The sequence below is a fragment of the Oryzias latipes genome, chromosome 3, assembly GCF_002234675.1.
Source record: "Oryzias latipes chromosome 3, ASM223467v1".
NCBI lineage: Eukaryota > Metazoa > Chordata > Actinopteri > Beloniformes > Adrianichthyidae > Oryzias > Oryzias latipes.
The window spans coordinates 27,408,528-27,429,883 of record NC_019861.2 but is presented as its reverse complement, the minus strand read 5'-3'; the positions used below and the strand labels follow the sequence as shown (position 1 = coordinate 27,429,883).

Sequence of the window (21,356 nt, the reverse complement as noted above, 5' to 3'; positions counted from 1 at the left end):
GACCTCAGCCTCGTTTAAGAAGTGAAAAAGTGTCTTCAATGGTTATAAATTATATCATAAATCAAAGCTGACCATCCAGCACTGCTGCTTCTGACATGTGGAAGTTTTTAAAGACCCATTACGATAAAAATCCCGTTTTATGTTTTTTTATCATGTTTTTGTGACAGCTTTCTGACGGAAGAGGACATGTATAAAGGAAATTAAATGTAAAATTGCAGTTTTGAGTTTTCCTTTATTTAAAGCATTTTTAATCAGTAGCAGACGAAAAAATGCTGTTGGAGAAGACGCAGGAAATATGCTGGGTGGGTCACAAGGTCCCTGCCCTGAGCTCTCAGCAACAGGGAAGGGAAAGAGGTGCAGAATTGCTCTACCCAAATGGTCCCGCCCACAACTCAGTGGCAAATTTGCAATGAACTACTGCCGCTCTGTAGAAACGGTGTCCAAGAAAACAACACAGCTTTTTTTTAATTTTAGCTAAAAACGGCATAATCATAATTAAAAGGCATCTGGGAATGCTTTAAAAATGGCTCAAAAGATGATTGGAATGGGACTTTAAGAGATGGAATGAGATTTTAATTCAAAGTATACTGCAGTGAAGGCTTTGAGTTAAAATCTCATCCCTTTCAGGAGAGAAACTTCACAGCACAGCTACTGGAAAAAAATGTTTCAATTTTTTTTTTTGGCCGTAACCCTTGTGCTATCCTAGGCACTTTAACGTTGGGAGTTGGGTCATCTAGACCCACTAGACAATGCTCTGAACAATTTTTCTTCAATGATTTGTGAACCTCACTGTTGTCCGTGGATTACATGAAACCTTTCCACCTTTATCCACCTTTGTCATGGTAGGGAGAACACGTCAATGTAAGGGTGGGGTCATCTAAGATAGCACAAGGGTCTGTTAAACTTTACTGGTCATCTTGGTCACAGCATGTCCGAGTGGGAACATTTCTGTGTGAAATGCTTGTTCAGCTAACAGTCATTAAGATTCCCAGGTATCAAACCTCCTGTGTGCTGATGAGCAGGTTGAAGTCCAGTTGGGGCTATTAAAGTGGCATGATGATGTCTGTATGAAGGAACTTTGACCACTAAAATGTCAGACTTGAAGACACTTTTTTTAAAGAGTAAAAAAAAAAAAGACTTTAGTAAGCATTGAGATACACGTAGTGCCATTTTAATTTACCCAAAGAGGATAACTCTGGCTCTCTTTGCATATCTGCAACAGTTCAGCCCTGCAATAATTAAGTCCTGAAGCCTGGGAGCTTTGGTTTAAACAGGAATCTCTGTGTAAGTAAAGAGCAGATCCCATTTACACTCTTCATCCCATGGCTTCCCAGCAGCACTTGAGGTTTACATAAAGTCTGGATGTCTCTTGCATTCACATTCCCAGAAGGATTGCCATGTAAACAGTACATAGCGTATAAAATTCGCAAATCTGTGTAATAATTTATTGATTTAAACAACAAAAAACACCTGATCAGCCAACAGTTTTTATGGAAAGGATTTAACAGCTCAAAGTTGGAAAATGACTTGAGCACCTTAAACCCAGCATTTATTTGAATGTTTTTGTTCCTCTTTTTTGTAAGTATTTCTTATCAATGGCATTCAACTGTTTTCTTTTTTTTCATTGTTTTACTATTTTATGTAAATTTGATGTCATAATTAATTTTTAAGTTTTATCTTGTGATTCTATATGGGTTTGTGCATCTATATGGGTTTACTGTCAAGCACTTTGTGATTTTTTTTTTCTTATTTAGTAAATATCTGTCAGAATTTTTGACAAGGAGCAGGAAAGTTGCTGTTCAACAAAGCTTGGCGGTTGCCTGGGAAACAGACGTTTGGTATCAAACGCCATCAAGGACAAACATGAGACATCGAAGGTAATATAAGCATGATTCAGTGAGATCTTATTTAAAGAGTCATTTCTTCATTAAGGCGCAGAGTTGTGTGAAGTAATGACTACGGATTTACTCCTCCCTCTAAATGGAGTCAATGCAGACACACACATGCACAGACATGTTCTCATTGGGAGGCCTATTTAATTACTCGGCTTTCAGCCTCCAAATTACCCAGAAGCACTTGCGGTTGGACAAGCAAAGAGAAGGATGCAAAGAAGGCATCCGCTGAATTCCCTTGGCTCTCTTAGATTTTTGAAGCCATTTTTGAAGAGGGAAAGCATTGTGAAAACAAATGTTTCCCCTCTCTGGCTTTTTCAACTAACGGATGGGATGTTCTACACATTCACTTATCATTTTACAGTTTTGGACAGCTGGGATGAATGAGTGAAAGATTATGAGAAATGAGGACAGAGAATCAGTGGTAGGAGGCGAGTGGGGGAAGGGAGCGGTGATGGAGTGCGATGAAGAAATACGAACACAAGGGAGGGGATGCTGGCAATTGTGGCGGAGGGCTCGGGAGGGAGAGTGAGTCCTCTTTGATTTATGCAGCCATCATGTCAGAAGTGACTGGGAGTTAGGGTTCTGTGATGGAAAAAAACTAAAAGGTAAGGCCTTTCATAAATTCCTGATGAAGCATAATAATTGCTGATATTAGAAATGCCAAGCTTAAACAAGGTTCAAGCCTAAAGCATTAACTCCACCCGATAAAGCTGGTAATAAGGCTACTTACGGCTTCGCTTGTCTGCGCCTAAAGAAGCCCACAATCCCTCATACGTTGTAATGTGCTGTCACAGTGAAACAATGACATGCCACCCATCAACTTCTCAAGTTTGCAGCCCCTAAATCTATTTTTCGTAAGCATTTTAATCTCGTAAAAACTTAAAATCTACTATGTCAGCTCAGTGAGGCTAAGCATGAGATGCATTTGAGGATCATAAGCATATCACTGTAAATTAAATGGCCAGGTTTCCAATGCACAGATTAAGAGACTTTTTCACAAAAGAACCAATGTGAGCTGAGCCAATCAATTTACTAACACAATCTGTGTGTAATTACTGTCTAATTTACTTAAGCAACAACTAATTGCATAGTCTGCTGCTGGGATTGCCCGACAAATGCTTCCAGCATTAAAAGAACTTTAAAGGTACAGTTTGAAAACTTGCGACAAATTTAAAACAACGTCTTAGAACAGCAGGACAATGTGATCGCTAATTAGTCATTGAACCATTGGTAAGCACTCAACCAAAGCTACAGGGAGAGATGCAGAGCTGCTGTTTTTACATTCTACAGAACTATCTGGGATGAATCTGGAAAAGATTACTCTTGTTTTTTTCTTGCTTCACACAGTAATCATGAGATTTTAGGCATATTCAGCTGCCCTGGTACCAACCGGCATTTTGTGGATTGCATACTGTTAGGTTGAACAGGACCCATGAACAAAATATGTGCTTTCCAGTTAAATTCTACCCAGGATTGATGTTTCAAGCAAAATCCAATAAACTGTGTAGATTGGTATATTTTCAAGATAAAACAATGAGACATTGAGTACTGATAAATGTAATTCATTTATTTGTTTTGGTTTACTTTGAGTTTTAATTCTGAGACATGTATTTTTGTTTTCTACTTCTTTTTGTTGTCTTGGGTATTCCATCTGTATTCACACTCATATAACCAGAGAGTTTGTCTGTGAATTTTCAGGTTTTCAAACATTGATCCTGATCAAAATGATGTATCAGCACTTTTTTCAATTAATTGTGACATCAGTACATTAAAATCTGGTTTTCTAACAAAAAATCACTTTATGGTATCTTTTCACTAAAATATGTATTAGTGTCAAAGAACGAACGTTATCCTTTAAAAATAAAAGGTTGAATCTAAAGCTTCTAAGGAGACGTTCAAACCAAAGTTGTACCAATAATGCACACGGCTGCATGTCCAAGTCTTGCTTCAACATTGCATGTAGGATGGTATTACATGACTGTGATCACTCCTTTTTTATATTTCATATAGGGTCTTTGCATGTCTTTTTAACCTGGATTTTAGCTAATTTTTTACTACTTTTATTTATTTATTTATTTAGTTAGTTAGTTATATGTATTTATTTATTTATTTATCCATTTTATCTTGTTTTATGAACTTGAACTAGATTTTTAATGCATTATTTTAATTTACCTTGTTTCAATGTTTTATTGTTTTTATCAATATGTTTACTATTTGATTCTCTTTTTTATTTCCAGTGCTTCCTCAGCTGGAACCTCTCTCTCTGGGTCGGCTGCTCTTCAGCTGGATGGGAAACTGCATCACCACTTAGCTGTGGTGGAGCGGTCCCCGCTTGTGATGCTGCATGTGGCTGTTCACAGAGAGGGAGGTTCCAATTATCAGCGTTTCCAACATCTTGCTTTCATGCCCAGCCTATTTCTCATTGCCTTTTCCCATCAGTTAGGGGGTGGGAGGTGTGAAAGGAGTGGGGGGCAAGGTACGGGGAGGGGGGCCCTACTTTTTAATTTTTGTGCTTGTTTGTTTTAATCGTCATGCTTGTTTTTATATTTTTTTGTGTTTTAATGTAAAGCACTTTGTTCTATATTTTTAGATGAAAATTGCTTTATAAATAAAGTTTTGATTTTATTTGATGTGTCTTTTTCTGAGTGTGGGTTTGAGGAAACAAATATTTATGGTTGTTGGGGGTTAGAGTGAACCAGAAAAGCAGCCAGAGAGGAAAACAGGGCTATTTATCTGTTCCCTTGATCAATGCAATCAAGGTAGGCTAGGTAGTTTTTTCTTTTTTTTCAGGACCCCAAAAACTAATCAATCAAATAGGGAAACTCAATAGTCTTCCAAGCTCCAATTTTGCTGAGGAGACATCTTTACAACTCTTCTTCTCCTCCGGCTTTACTCTGTCTCTCAGCTCACCTCGGCCAATGAGACAATGACAGATTGGGAAGGTGAAAGGCCATAGATCAGGGTGGTACATACGTCATAGCCTGATAGATGGACTCCACTCCGTATCTCATGGCGAATTCATCCACTATCTCCTGGGAGATGTCGTCAAAGTAGACCTTCCATGCATCCTCCCCTTTCACCTGCGGGATCTTCACCACGCCGTTGTTCTTTGTCTCAGTCAGGTAGTGGAACAGATTCTGTTGATGGACACCAGATTAGATGATGGGGTTATCATGGTCATAGCTGCCTGTATAAAAATCATGACTGGACTTGTGAATGAATTTGACTAATGCATTATGTAGGTTACCTCATGCAAACAGGTGTACTGGCCGTGAGGAGGAACCACGTTCTCTTCTCCTTTCATTTCAACACTGATCTTGAGTCTGATGGCACCAGATACTGCAGACTTGTCAGTTCTTTTATCTGTTGTACAAGACAAAGATGCAAAGCTGCTTTGACTTGAAATGACTTGAAATTAACTGAAAACCACTTTCCTGTCCTGCACAAACACCAATTTCTACTGAAAATCCTCAAATTCTATCATCTTTTCTAACTTCACTGTGCTGCCAAGTCCTTCCTTACAATGGAGAACAAAGGTTCTTAAAAATTTAAGTCTAGAGATTTATTGACAATGAAAAGAAAAAAAATCGAATACAGAAACAATCAAGCAGAAAAAGACATGTCTATTTTTTAGAAGATGATTTAAAACACTCTCAAAACTTAATTCTTTGTCCAAACTTTTTTTTATTTTATTTTTTTAGGAATGTTAAATTTGTAGCTTTTTTTTTCTAAGTGTAACATTAGGTTGTATGGTTGGCAAGAACTCACACAAACACACATCTGAGACTAACTGCACAGCTACAGTGCTCTCAGATTCACTGCATCTCTTCATCAAATGAGTGGAACGCTCCTCCAGAGATGGTTGGTCAAGTGAGAGACAAGTGAAAAACAATAGCATGACAGAGAAACAGAGAAATGAGCTACAATTGTGAATGCCCCAATCGAAGTGGAGCTGAAGAGGCTGATGGAGCAGAGTAGCTGGAGGGGAGGATACCCACACCAGCAGAGGCCTGTTTAAACATTCATTGTGGTCATTTAAAAGGCACAAAGCAGCAGTAGTGGGAAAGGATCACTATTAACGGAAATTGCTTCATTTTAGCCAAAGAGGCAAACAATGACAGCCCCCATCAGGAATAACACTTTATGTGCCTAAATCTGAAAGTGATCCTCAAGCATACAATCAGAAGAATAAAGAGACTACTTCCTTTAAAAACGACACAGCAGCAACAGGGTTTACATGGCAACAAGAAGGTAACAAACTTAAACTGAGAGGTTAAAAAGAAACATTTTTTGACTCGCATTTATTTTTCGTCACATTTTAAGTTTACCCTTTTTTCTTTATTCAGCAGTTTTTCTTAAAGTCCCACTCTGATGAAAATTGTATTTTTGGTGTTTCCCTTCTCATGATGGAGCACATACAAAAAGAAAATAAACCTAAAATTGCATTTCTATGTATTTCTTTATTCAATTCATTGTGAATTAGGAGCAGATAAGTGCTATTTGTAAAACAGTTTATTGTATGTAGTAAATACACTGGCAGGAGGCTCCATGCTCCGCTCAATTCTGATGTACCTCCTTTTTTTTTCCCCTTTTAGAGCTGACATCTGGCTTAAAACTGTACGGCTGGATAGATCCAAAAGGGCTCTTCATTTTTGTTGAACCAGCAATGTTAGCTTGGGGCTATGAGAGGCTGTAAGGTAGCGGGAGAGCGTGTTAACAAAGAGCTCTCAGCAACGGGGAGGTATAGGGTGCTGCTTCGTGCTAACAGTCCCGCCCACAACTCAGATGCAAATTCCTAACTAACTCCTACAGCTCTGCAGAAACGATGTCCTAGAAAACAACACAGGTTTGTTCTGTTTGGCTAAAAACAGCAAAATCATAATAAAGAACACCAGTGGGGAAGCTTTTAGAATAGCTCAAAACATAGTTGAATTGGGTCTTTAACTTGATGCTTTGCCCTGCAGCTTTTATTTTCAAATATAACATTTAATTTCACGGTAGGTAGACCAAATTAATATTAAAAGAGAAAATGGAAATGTTTCTACCTTTTCTCCATCATTTCATGTTTCAAAAACTAAATTGTTGGGTTTTCTCACAAAGAAGGCACGACTAAAGTGAGTTTTTAGGTTTGACATCCACCAATAAATGCAATGAGGTCATTTAGCATATTAAGTCTGTTTTAAAGAGTTGCGCCTAATATATTCCCAGCCACGATTTATGTCTGACGCAGAATGTCCTTTGAAACAATGTAAACATTTTGGATGATGCTGAGTCCTCATTCAAGTACAATATCAGCAACTTCTAAAATTAACTCAAAGATGTCTTAAGTCTCACAAGTCAAAAGATTCAGACTTAAGACATCCTCTAAACACAGGAAAACACCAGGAAATGACCCAGAGTGTAATCTATTTTCTATTTTTTGGTTGGGCAGCACTTTTTCGAAGTGGACTAAAATGTAAGCTTGTGTGAAGCATGTGTGTGATGATTGTTGGACTCGTTGGCCAGAAATCACGAGAGCGAGGCAATGCAACTTTAGAAAACAATCACGGAGGTCTTACGAGCCGAATTTCTTATTTCAAAAGTAGCTGTTTTAAAGTCCATTTCAACACCTTCTGCCTGCTGTTTTGCAGTGGTGCTGGCTGCTTGACGGTGCAGAAGAGTGTTCTCTCTTCTTCATGTGTAAATTGAAGATTGCTCAATAAATGGATTGTTTTGTGTTCAAGCAAATCCTTAAGGTTCATTTTATCTCAAAATGGTATGAAAGAAGAACCCTCAGATACACCCGTGAGGAGACCTGCTCTGTTAATTTCCCAAATGTCCAGCTTTAATTAAAAAAAATCTTTTTTTAAGTATCTAAAGAGCTGATAAAGATGTTGACAGCTGGATCTGTAACAGGGAAACAAATTAGAATGACATCATCATCATTTGGGTATCACCCTCATGAAATAGTGAATCACTGTGAGGCATCGGAAAACTTGACCTATTCACACATCTCAGATAAATTCAGAAACTCACCAAGATTGTACCAAACATCCATCTCTCCACTGAGCGTGCGAACCTCGATTATGGTCTGGCCCAGGAAGTCATCTGATTCCCGCTTGAAATGTTGCTTCACCCGTGACTTGATGTCATCGTCCTCGTCCCACACACGCACCTTTATGCGGTCGGTTGCATTGTGACATTCACTGCAGAATGAGCAGCAGCATTGACAGTAGAAAACTGGGTTCAGAACAAATACGAGTAAAACAATTTTTACATTCTTTTAAAATGAGAGCAGCGAAGTTCTACTTTAATGGTTGTGCTAGAAGCAGGAGAGGGAATGCATCACTAGAATGGTTTCTGCCTGACAGAAGAATCACAGTGTGCAAAAGCACCACCTTCATTTTGATCTGTTTTTATTTTATTTTTATTCCCCCAACAAAAGGATATGCTTGTTACAAACGAGATGAATGATTCACAGTTATTTGCTGCAATATGAGAGACTTCTGTGAAATGTCTGACTCTGCTCACTGAGCATAGACCAATGACGTTTCACAATAATGTCTTTTGTAAAGTGGCTGAAGCGTTCTAGATGGGGTCAGGAGGTTCAGCTCAGGAATTAAAACCAGCAGATTACATTTTGATCTAATCGGGTTTTGAATGTGACAGCCAGAGAAACACGATCTGTGGTATTTATTTTAACTAATCCCTTTGTGGAGGAAGCACTTGATGCACTAGAACAGGTCTCCCTGCCAAGCAAAAAGCAATGTATCGTTTTATTAATCTTCATCCCTGTAGTAATGGAAAACAGATTCATTACAGTCACCACAGGAGCCTCTTTACAGGTGCAGAGCCTCTTCTGCACACACAGACTTCAAAACCTCTGTGGCACGTGAGTAAAGTATTACTAATTTATGGACTTTTAACTCAGAGGAAGACAAACATTTCTAAAGAAAAAAAAGACATGTCAAACTAAAATAGTAATAGTTAGTGGTAACGTCATGGAAAGATAAGGAATGAAAAAAATAAAAAAGCAACTCTGACTTTGGTTTAAAACTACTGTGATCCTCTAATGCTACATTCACACTGGCCTATGTGACCCGCCTTCGATGAAAAGTCTTTCTCTTCTGCATTCAAAACTCTCGCATCCAGCGCATTCAAGAACACACACTTATCGTGTTCTTACCAAGTGTGTACGTGGCAGAACAGTTACTTCCATCTATAAACAGAAATTTACAGTTGAAAAGGGGAATAAATAAATAAAAAAAATGTAAAATCACCTAAGGATTGGTTGATGGCCAGATCTACACTTAAATGACATAGTCATTGTTTTTTGTGTTTTAACACACAGATCAAAAAAGAGAAAATATCAGGTCTACGACTGAAACTTTAAATGTAAAGTTTGATTATATTTCATCAGAAATGTCCACCAACTTGAGAGAACAAACCTTAAAGATCAGCTGAATCTCTGCTGCTGACAAAAACAATGTAACATCAGAAACTCCTGATAGAAAAATCACATTTTCATTTTTTTCTTTAGATTTAAGTTTTCAATTTCTCATGAACTAGGGCAGGCATTACAAACCTCTGCCAGACTTCATACAGCCTTTAATTAAATGTCAATGTTCAAAGTGTCTCTAGGAAACTTTCATAAATTTAAATGACTGTATTTTTCCATTACAGGGAAAAAGAAGCAACCTTTTCAAAGGGCTGTTTATTTTTATTAGCAACTATGTTTAAAATTATTAGAATTATAGATAATACAAAATAAAATAAAAACAGAAATGAGCAATTTTACAAGAGAAATTGCCATGGGAGCAGAAGAGAACAGTACATATGATGAAATAGTCTGTGATAAACGACCCCAGCAAAACACAGAAAAACAAGCATTGATACAACAATGCAGGTTTTCCTAAAGAAAATACATCAACAATGCAGTAGAGGTTTACAAAGAGCACTCACAATAGGAACTTCTCATTCCAAACAGGGTTAAGGTTGCCAAAGATGGTCTTGGTCCGGCGTTTGGTCTTGCCCACCTGGACCGTGACATAAGGATCACTGGAGCCAGTTTTATCCTTGGCCTGCAAACCTTGGGCACACAGGACTGCACACATACAGAGTGATACATCAGAGGAAAAGAGTGGAAAAGGTTTTCACTTCATAACATTCAAGTCGTTGACTTAACTAGCTTCCCAAAATAACAAAAGCACTTTTTTCAAGGTAATCAACTATAGGTGTGGGATGTGCAAAAGCACATGGCTCATGCTTTCTGCTCCAAAAACAAGCCTTTCAAAATCATCAAAAATCTGATTCCCTACATTTGATCCTGGACAAGCTGTTTACTATCTAGGATATAATGAGTTTACTGCAGATTGCACACGCTGCTGTGTGCTAGTCTCAGAACTCTATTTTTTCCTCTGAAACTGCAGCTGTTTTCTGTCACTTGATTGATACGGGCAACAATGCCACTCAGGAGCTCCACGACAGCGCCCCAGAGCTTTGTAACCATGTCAACAACTTGTTCATGTTTCATTTTTTTGACTTCAAAGCCTCACTTTGAGTTCATAGCCTTACTTAAGGCAAAACTTTTACCACAAGAGCATAAAGAAAGTGTGTGTATGTGCGTGTGTGTGTGTGTAGGGGGGTTATTTGATCTAAATATCGTAATTAAGTGAAGAAATTCATTGCTTACAGAATCACTTTTATTTGCTTCCATAGCCTGAACACTTTTCTTTGACCCACTTCTAACTGTTTATCTTCTTTATCTAACTTTTCTTTTGTGTGTATTTGAAAACCAAACCACATCAAATGTATTTATTTAGAATAACCTAGAGAGTGGGTGTGTGATTTAAAAAAAATCAAACAAACAATTTATGGGGCACGGATGTAGGCATGGGCAAGGAGGGGCATTGCCTTGCCCCCCCCCCAAATGCCAGGACTGGTAGCGTGGCCTTTCGCTTAACTCCTGCTCTGCATTCACAGTCCCAGCAGACACAACCTGTCAGCAGAGCTCAGCCACTGTTCAGAGTTTACATCTGCGGTTTATCGCTGAAATCACCCATTATTTCAACTCCTTTTTGTCCTCTATATAACGCTTTCTAAAAAGCAAAACTATGAGAAAGTTGTGAATTTGTGAGAAATGAGTTGAAATCTTTCAATATTAAAGTCACGTAATTAAAAGAAAAATGATAATTTTACAAGGAAAAAAGTCCCTTTTAAAAAAAACGAGAATGTTACATTTAGCATTTGAAAATGTTCCAACAAAGACAATCGAAAGTTGTCGGTTTATTTTATGTTGCAGACAATTCAGAGACATCATGCTGCTCATGAATGTCGCTCAATCCAATTTGCTTTTTTGGTAAATGCACAACATTATTTTCATGAAATCCCTACCTAATTTTCCAAAAAGCAAGACTTTTTCCATGTAAAATTACAACTTTTTAGATTGTGATGCTCAGTTTGGACTTTTTTCTCATAATTTTAAATATTTTAGATTTAATTTTACAGCTTTCTTCTTACATATTAATATATTTATTTTCTTTCATGGTGGCCCAATAGGTCGCATATAGCCAGTTTATAGTCGAAAATCTATTTTTAGGGGGCCATAACTAAACTTTAAAGAAAAGGTGATAGGGAAATCGAACCTCCTCAAGAATAGCAAATAAAACATCTTTCAACCTTGGCATTAAACACCCAGCAGCTATAGAAACCACAAACTGTTCAGGTTGTAAAGACCATTTAATGCTTCTTGTAGCTTTGATTTATTTCAGGTTGTTTATTTTTTTCTTCACCTGAACATATACATGCATTCCGTCTTTTATCTTTGCTGTCACCCAGTCCAAATGTAGATTACACCTTTGCTTGCTGCTACTACGTGTTCATGCTGAGTTAGTGCTCAGATCCAAACACAGCGGTGAGTCAGAATGGTCGGTGCACAAAAAGAAAGTCTGTAACATTTCACAGCACCATAAAGGGGAAAAAGGACACTGCCACATTAAATATACATAAGTGATGGTCTAAATTATTCAGAGGACATATATATCTTTCAGCTGAATGCTGACAGGAGTTGGTAGGCAGGAAAAATAGGTTTGGGGGTGTTTAGAGAGCACCAAGAGTACCACAAAACCAGACCCCACCCAACAAACAACTCGGTCTGTAGGATGTATTTGTAAGGCCCTGATGCCAAATTCTCTTTTTTCTCTCTTTGGCAGTGCCCCCACCCCCCTCTCCATTCCAATCATTTTGCTCCAGCTACTCTATTTGTCTCCCTCCCTCACTGTTGCAATTTTCCCCCTCTTTTTATTGACACTGCATGAAATGCAATGTGTCCAAAAAATGAGCAGGACTTGGCCATTTTTGCAGAGGAGGAAGACCAAAGGCAACACTCCAGACTAATTTAAAGATTTTGTGATTACGTAATTCTGTGTTTTGAATGTTCATTGTGTATTATCTTAAACATAACTATTATATGCTGAGTCTTCTATCATATCATAGGAATGCCAATGGTATCAGATTATGAGATATTACAATTATCTCTTCAAATAAGATGTTGTGCGGCAGAAAAATATTTAACAATGATGCTGCTGCTTATCTTGAGTTTGTTTGAGCAGCATCACCCCCTCAATTAGGTATTAATGTGAAAAGGGAGACAAAGGAAAAACCTGATTTTATCCAAAATCTCCCCAAGGGACTAAAATATTTAAACAAACCTGATTCTGATGCAGCCAAAAAGGGAAAAAAAAGGGAGAAAAAATGAATAAAGACTTCCCAAACTCCTGCCAATAAAGTTACGTAGCTGCTGCTGAGCAGAAAATTAAAGACATAAAGATCTCTGTCAGTTCCTTAAAATTCTTTTCAAGAATGATAGTAAAACATATAACTTTTTTATTGAATCTTTTAATACGCCACTTTTGAATTTTCCGCATAAAATGAGGTAATCTTAACAACCCTGCTCCTGCACAGCATGCCCCCTTTTCTGGTAAAGGAAATACAACAAAACATTATCAGGACTTCTATTTTACTCCAAATAAAGAAGTTAATGTGAAATTTATTCACGCAAAATGTCAGTAATTGATGCTTGCATGCACAACCTTCATTGAGATGTCAACAAATTATTCCCACATTAACATAAACATATCTATTTCCATTTTTACCTCTGATTAACTGTCCATTAAACATATTGGTTTGATGTTAAAGGTTAATAACTAAAGGGTTAGAGAGATTAATTACAAGCAAATACTAGTTAAAAAACGTGTTTGCCTTATTGCGTAATTAGATAATGGCAGTTTCCATGATTTGGAGTCATGGGTTGAAATTTGGCAGGTCAGGTTTCACATACAGCCGTTTATAATTAAGTACAAGCAGTTGTTACTTCTGTAGTGGCTCATGATCAATCTAAGAGAGATGTAAAAAAAATGTAGTAGTATCATCTAAAAATTCTATTATCCTCTATCTTTTTAAATGGCTGGTGTGAGTAATGTGCTTTCTGATATCATCAGACAGCAGGCCAACCTGTTATGCTGATTTTGGCAGACCACTTGGAGGTCCCCTCCAACACAGCCTGCTTGGCTGTCTTCAGGTGGGTGGCAAATTCCTCTTTGGAGATCTGGAACATTTCCTGAATCAGCTCAAACACTTCAGGTCGATTTTTCTCCCTTATCTTCATTCGCTCCTTCATTGCCATGATGATATTCTGGGTCTTGTCTTCTGCGCCATGCTTGGAGCTCTTCTCCACAGCCCCTGAGAAAACGGGTTAGAGATCATTTTGACAAAAGGCCATTTTAGTAATCTTTGATATGTGATATGAATTAGGGATGTTCAATTTTGCTGATTTTATGTATTTTGTTGGATATATGGTGAAAGGACCAGTTGGCCGATATTCAATCTTTAAACGTTGTATTTTCCCTTAAGGGGAGGATAACACCAAGTTTCTCTGCAGTCCTCCAAGTTTCTCTGCAGTTGGAGTCAATTATAAAGTGCTTTGTTGACTACCAAGTTGTGTAGTTACCATTGTTTAATATAAATTGTTATGACCCCACACATGACAACTACTTTACAACAATTGCAAACGTGTGTGTAACACTCCCACAACTCGGACACGCTGAACGTTGCTGGGGGGCGCAGTAGTCTTTAATAACAATTCTATGCGAATATCTACCAATAATATCACCGTGCCAACTATTTGTTGCATTCCTAATAAAAGAAAAAGTTTTAATGTTACGACTATTACATACATTCAACTCAATCTAGTATGAAAACTGTTATTATGTTTTTTTCTTACGTATATGTATAGGTTGGTGTAGTAAATGTGCCCCAAGGATAACTGTTCTTAAAATGAGCTACATAAGCATGTGGTGATGAGTTTGCAACACTCAACAAGTCATCAGATCCAGTATCACATTCACATTCCACAATATAGATATCACATAAATAGAGTTTTTTTTCCATATTAACATGGTTTTGTTAGCGTGTTTGAAACAAGGCCCTGCATGTAAAGGCTGCTTTCCCGTATCTGATCAAACCAGTTTATCAGCACTGTGTTAAAGAGTGCAGATTGAATTGTGATAAAGTTGAATCCGCTTTGAAACAATAAAACATTGTCATGCCCTCCCCCCCCAACGTTTTAAACCACAAAGTTTCCTAACAGCTGGAGTGTAGATAATCTGCTTAAAGCATGTGAGTTTCTGCCCAGAGGGTCGTCCTCGCACGTCACAAATTTTTTATCCATCTTAATTGTCAGGGTGGGCTTGACTGATAAAGCTGATTCAATGACGTAATGACTACCAGTGATACAAGAACAAAACTGAAGTGGGGATGTGGGGAAAAAAAAAAACAGAAAAGGACAGTCCCCGAGGCGGCTGCTGCGTGGATGCACTGTTTCTTACTTTGTAAGCAATCTGCATTGAGCAGGTCCTGGCACTTTTCATGGCATTTAACGCCGCACTCTGAGCAGCGCATGCCCTGGCGGGCAATGCCCCACAGGAGACCCTCACACTCATGGCAGTAGGTGGGAGCAGTTGCTGTCCAAACTTCAAAATTATGGGGTGTTGTAGATGAAATTGGGTAAATCAAGGCCTGGAGAGTCTTCTTAAAGACATGTAGTTTCTAAAGGAAAGGAAAGAAAAACATCAGTAATGAGGAAAAATTCCAAAGATGCTGTTGCCTTGGCTGAAGAAAGGAAAGGTCAAACATCCAAAGCAGCACAGTAGCAGTGAATAGGATTGATTTTTTTATCATTAATGTAGCTAATCCGGTAAAAAAACGCACCTTGAAACTGCTGTGAAGTTCCTGAGGCAGACACCCCTGAATTCCAATGAAAAAGGTTTTGCAAACAAAAAGTTTTTACACAGAAGGCAGAGAGAATCTGCTCAATTAAAAAGAAAAAAAAGCATCCTCCACTTCCTACTGCTGTGACCCACACAGCAAACTCCACACACAGCTGTTGGACAAGAGAAATAAAGACAAATCCAGAGAAAGGTTTGTCTGAGGTCTGTGTAGTATCAGGAGTCCAAGAGCAACTTTTTTGTCATTGTCCACGAGATTGCCAGTATCATTTAGTCTGTGAGTGTTTATTCTGAAAATCAAGTGGACGTCTGATTTACTTATTAACGGGAACTGATTTGTTTTGTCTGCCGGAGGACCATGATGCCCGGTTTATACTTCATAGCGACTGGCCATCGCCGTAACCGTATAGCATCCCTACCGCATTCGTGCAGTCTAGTTCATAAGATTGGCCGGTTTTGCTTGTGATGCAATGAACTTCTGAATGCCGTTTATACTTTTCAAGCCTGATAATGCGATTGACTCCAGACATTTTTAGTGATATGTAGGAATATTTGAGAACCTGTTTTTTAATATATGTAAAACTTAATTTTTCTTATGCAAAGTTTTACTGAAGATGCTTACATCTATACAAATAAGTTCCTATTTTGTTCTGTATTTTAAAAGCCAAACTATGATACTTTTTTTCAGTTAATGACTTGCCACCTGCTCCACGTCTTAATTCAATAAAACTGAAGTTGTAGTTGCATTTGAAAGTGAATATGCAGCGAAACTTTTTTTTTTTTTTAAATTGAGTCAGATGGCAATAATGTCTAACCCCTTCTCCATTGCATCTTTTAATCGCTCAAAATAAATAGAGGTTAAATGACGTAACATACACGAAATTGCACTACGGCTGTAAAATTCGCGCCACGAATGATGTCATCAGCCTGTGTCACATTTTACAGCGATGGGGCGTCCGATGGCGTTGCAACCAGTGCGACCTGAGTGATTGCAAATTGCTATGAAGTATAAACTGGGCCTAAGTCCACACTTGTGTTAAGGGCTGCAGTGCTATGTGTTTCTAGAACATGATGCAAAATTTCTGATGTCACACACACCCACTGCTGCTTAAGCCACACCCAGAGTCTCTGTGCCTCCACAGTTTGTAACAGCCTACCAAAGCTTTTATTAACAGCTTCCTCTGCTCACAGGTCTTTTTCACATTGAAAGATTTAGTGACTAAAAACCCTTTAAAGGCTGCCCACACTGATTGCTGTGTAACACAAGCCTTTCGCTATTGAATGCCTCTGCAACAGTCTAAGACCTGGAAAAAGGGGAAAGACTTGCCAGTTCCTGAGCACCAAATCAATGGATGCTGTAAATAACAGTTTAAAAAGTGAGCATTATCTTGACTGAGAGGCAGAGGGGGAGGATGGCTGGGAAAGAGAAGACCTGCTGCAGTTAAACAAACCTTCAAGTGGTACTTTTTCTCCACTTTACTCACCCCCTCCCCTGCTGTCCCTTTTTAAGTGCAGCTTTACACCTGAATGGAAGCTCTGTTCTTACGAAATAGTGCCGCACCGCCTCCTCTCACACACAAACACAGATTATTAGAGATGATTAAATGACAGGACAAAGCTATTGCGAAAGTTAACTGATACAGCGAGATGTGGCTAAACAGGGGAGGATCTCTGATGAAACCCAGAGGATGACAGAGATTCACCCTTTAATCTGAGCATGATGAGAAGAAGCAGATGCCAGAGATTTATCTACTATTTACACACAGCCTCCACTAGGGCAAAAACCCACAAGCCTGACACTTGCCAAATTCAAAGCTGAACTGCCTTAGAGACTGGAGGAGGTGACTGAAACAAATTGTCTAGGAGATGAAAAAATCCCAGGGCTGGCTCACTTGTTTCAATAAACTAAGCTGTTAAATATCTGTTGTTAACGTCTGTATTTCGCCGACATGTGAAGAGCTTCGAGCAGCAGTGTAAATATCTCTGTTTTCTCCAAGGTTTCCTTTGTTTCTTCACAGTGCAGCAGATGTGAAGAGAGAGCTGCATGTGTCAGTCTCATGTGTTACACTGAGAGGTAACCCTGGTGATTTAGCGCAAGGCGCTGCTAGCATTGACTGACAGCTGCAGCTTGTGCCCGAGAGCAACATGACAAGGAAGAATCTAATCTCTCCCACTGCTTTCAGCGCTCCTTTCCAATTTCACCACCTATTGTCCTTGTCTGCCATTTCATTGACAGCATCCTCCTCCTCATCCTCTCCAGCCTTCTGCCTTTAGCGCCTTTTTTCAACCTCGGCCCTGACCGGGACTGTTTCCCTGTTTTTCAAGTAAGGAAGGCCGGATATGGGTTTAAACTGAAAGCATCTACGAAATATTTATGTCCATTATTCACAGAAGCAGCCAGGATTCCTAGAGTAGATTTCGTCTGCGAGCATTTCAGAATCAACTGGCCACGATTCACTGTGCACAAGATGCCTGCTGATGTCTGGACTGACTTATTGCACCACATCATGTCTTATTTCTAGATGCCGGATGACTTCTGTCAGATCGCAGATTCCCCTCTTCTTTGCAAAAGTCAGTGCCTTGTCTCAGCAGGTAAACATGGCCTCTCTTTATGTTGACAGTCATGGTTAAAAGGCTGCAGTGCTCAAATCTCATGCAGCTCAGAACATTGAGCGGACACACAGGCAGTTATCCGGCCCACCCACTCTGTTCCTTCTGCTCTAAAAAGCTGATGCAGCGGAAACATGATGGAGGAAGAGAACATTGTAGGATTGGTCATTACGTTAGCTATAGGAAATATTTTTAATATCATTGGTTTTATATATTGTATAAAAAATTGAGATAAAAAAAAAGGAAATTTATGCTGCAGAGAAAAGGGGGATGGAAAAAAAAACTCCTAAAGTAGATTCAAACGTTTCTGTAGGGAGGGTACGCCGTTCAACATGGCTGCTTGAGCAATGCCATCGAGGGCAGGGGGTCAGGATGACAAATCACTTTCCACTCTGATCTCCCCCCTCCTTCTCTCTTAATTTCCATTCTTTTCTTATCCTTTCCACAGCTCCTCCACAATGAAACAACATTGTGTGGTGGGCAGGGCACTCTCAGCTCTCCCAGGGAAACACTCTGCTGGGCTTAATGCAGCAGATAAAAATCTGGCATCTGCTTGCCCTACATACAACCAGCACACCATCTACCGATTTTCTCAGAAGTCACTTCCTCTTAAACGGTTTTTAAACTCTAAACTTATAGATCAGACAATCAGACTGCTATCCCTAGACATCAAGCCCTTACTTGGCCGCAGGATAAACTCCCTAAAGTTGAACAAGAAACAGCTCTTTTCAAACACTCCGTAGCATCTTGCAGCATTTCGACAGTTTCTCCTTCTTCTGGGACAAGATTGTTCATCCCTGAAACGCATTTACTCACTACATGACTATTACAGAGCAATCAAGACGCTGTCCACTCAGTGCAGCTGTGCGTGTGGACCACAAGGAGCAAGTGCGAGTTGAGAGCACATCAGTGTGCACAAATCAGCACATAAATTGTCAGCCATACTGAATATGTAAAGCGCACATTTAAATCCAGTAATCTTGTGGGCTTAGGCAGCTGCTTGTTGCACATCAGCGGATATGAAATTGCATGCTTCTTTCTCATGCTGAGAAGTGTCTCTCTGTCTCTCCTGCTGTTGCATTCTGTCATGCCATCTTCCCTTTGGGAGGGAAGAATAGCAATCAATTAATGCAGTGAAAGCTTTGGAGGTCGACAGAAAATGCCTCACATCGTCGCCTGAGACTTTATGCCCTTTTGCCATGATGCACACCACTGAACACCTATTACCGTTAATTGTCAAAGTGAAATGTCCAGACCATTAATTCATTTTGCTTCAAATTATTTCACAGGAAAGGAGGAGAAAATCAGACAGAATAAAATGTGAAAATTATCATTGAAACTTTTTTTTTTGCAAACATCAAAAGTTTAACAGCGTTGTATTTTCAGTTTTTGAAATCTATATCTGGGGTGCAATCATAACCAGTCCTAAAAATAATACTCAATACATCACTGTTTTAAAATTGGTACAGCTATAAAGATATTAATATAATCCACATACAGGCCAGTTATATTGATTGTTTGTAAGTTAAAAAAGAAGCTTGTCTTCAAGTCTATCTGAATTCCTGACGATTACTATCCTAAATCTGGGCATCATTAAGTTTAATAGACAAAAGACTTTTAAAGCAAAGATATATAAAACCAAACAAATCTCTTTTACACTCACCAGCTCTTCGTTGTTGAGGGTGGAGCGGTTCACCAGAGCAAACGAGATGCCTGCCTTTCGAGCAGCGAGGGTCTGAGGGGAGAGGATGAAATAGCACAAAGTTAGTGACCCACTTCTCCAATTTGCACTTTTGTTAATCTGTGTTTTAGGGCATGGTCAAATCGAGTTAGTTGGTCTTCACTGATTTGGGTTGGTAATGCCAAAAAATGTATACCTACATTGTAGGTATATAAACTATACTACATATTTGGCTCTCACACTGCACTTTTGAGACCAGATCAAACCACCAGGTCAATATTTATACAACTGAGTTATTATTTATAATAATAATATTAAACTTTGAAGCACAGTATATAGATGAGCACCTGTATCGCCCTCAATGCCACCATCCTGCCTATAGGACAATTTTCGTTTCTTTCCTGAAGAAAATTACTCAGATTTGACCTGCACTTTTTTCTTTTTTCTTTAAATCTATAAGCATCTACAGAGTATTGAAAAGCACCAGAGTTCGCTGCCAACTGAGACCCACAGACAGACCAGACATGCGCCCACATCAATCATTTCTGTGTGGTTAAGGGGACGTAAACTCTGCTGGCGGCCATCAAAATCGGAGAAAAAGCCACATTTATCAATTGTTTTACAACCTTAGACCCACCTTCAGGGAAACAGAGCAGTTGACGCTAGCCTCTAAAACTGCTGTTATTTACAAAGATGTAGAGATACAGTAGCTATGGTGTTGTACTCCGCAGGGCATATTACTCTTTATTGGGAACTTAAGAAAATGTGTTGATTTTTAACACATTTTTGTCAAAAACCAATTAGACGCTGGCATTTTGGTAAAGATATCCATTAGCCATAAACGTAATGAAGGGTTGAAGAAAGAAAACACAAACTTACCAAGGCCTATGGTTTCCAAGAGTTCATGAATAGAAATTTCAAGAAAAAGAGAAACTGAATCAGACGAGGAGTGGGAATGTAAATGTTTAAAGCACAAACAGCAGATGAATAGAATTTATTGTCCATACTGAGCGCAAAAGTGTCTAGATTGCCATGCAGGACTGCTGATTTGGGCATAGAGCTCTGCAACGCCTCAGGTATGCATTAAGAGAGATTGTAAAGCTGCTGCATGGTTCGTTATTTACTCATGCACTGGAGGTGACTTAACTGCAGTCATGCTTGGAATTTCGTTTCAGTTCTGTTGGATGAAAGCCTTAATCATATTTTCTGCTGTCTGCTCTGCACGTTAGTTTGACATAAACAGAGAAACACAAGACACACACGTCCATGTATGGGTGAAGCCAGCTGTTTTGCACAAAGGACACACACACACACATCTATCCAGAAAGTAAAAAACTTACTCGTACATGAACCTGTACACTCCCACACAAAGGACTCTCACAAACATGACACACAGTGATACACACACGCAAATACAAAAATGAGCTTTTATTTTTTTAAATTTACTGAGTTTAGGTAAGCAGAGATTTAAAAAATCCCAGACTGAGGGAAATTACGGAACGAAGGAATGCAGACATGGACAGCTGACAATACTGGATCAGTCTTTACCACGACCCTCCTGTCTGTGCAGCCCAGCTATGGTAAAGATCCATGGAAGCCATGGAAAATGTAGGAGGGAACGTGACCTCTACATGAACCGTGAGTGTTGATGTAAGTTTATCAACATGCACCAGCACTGCTGAGGTTGCTGCGGGCAATACAATAAGATCCTGCATCCAGAGGTTATTTATCAGTGCTCTTTGAATCAATCATCTAGATTTTTGCTTGTTCTTATTTTTACATCCCGCCATAAAGTTGGGGGGACCCTGCTGTCCATTCCAATCAAAGGCTGCTGCTGCCCTGAAGCAATCGCACAGCACATGGAGGACATTGACAAAGGAGAGGCATGAGAGGGGACCAATTTGTTTG

At 39.0% G+C, this 21,356-nt stretch overlaps 1 protein-coding gene across 5 annotated transcripts in view; it reads right to left on the bottom strand.

Annotated features, from left to right (window-relative positions):
- The window catches only part of unc13c (unc-13 homolog C), a 130,839-nt gene that overhangs the window by 67,834 nt on the left and 41,649 nt on the right, over window positions 1-21,356 (bottom strand). For 2 of the 5 annotated variants that reach the window (XM_011493025.3, XM_011493029.3), the window contains exons 6-13: window positions 20,328-20,333; window positions 19,431-19,502; window positions 14,759-14,978; window positions 13,386-13,613; window positions 9,837-9,978; window positions 7,911-8,080; window positions 5,143-5,258; window positions 4,869-5,032 (exon numbers count right to left, since the gene is read on the bottom strand). In XM_011493025.3, the coding sequence (XP_011491327.2) occupies window positions 4,869-5,032; window positions 5,143-5,258; window positions 7,911-8,080; window positions 9,837-9,978; window positions 13,386-13,613; window positions 14,759-14,978; window positions 19,431-19,502; window positions 20,328-20,333 (1,118 nt within the window). The remainder of the gene's footprint in view (window positions 1-4,868; window positions 5,033-5,142; window positions 5,259-7,910; window positions 8,081-9,836; window positions 9,979-13,385; window positions 13,614-14,758; window positions 14,979-19,430; window positions 19,503-20,327; window positions 20,334-21,356) is intronic. The other 3 variants (XM_020700036.2, XM_020700044.2, XM_020700039.2) reach the window with 2 other exon arrangements.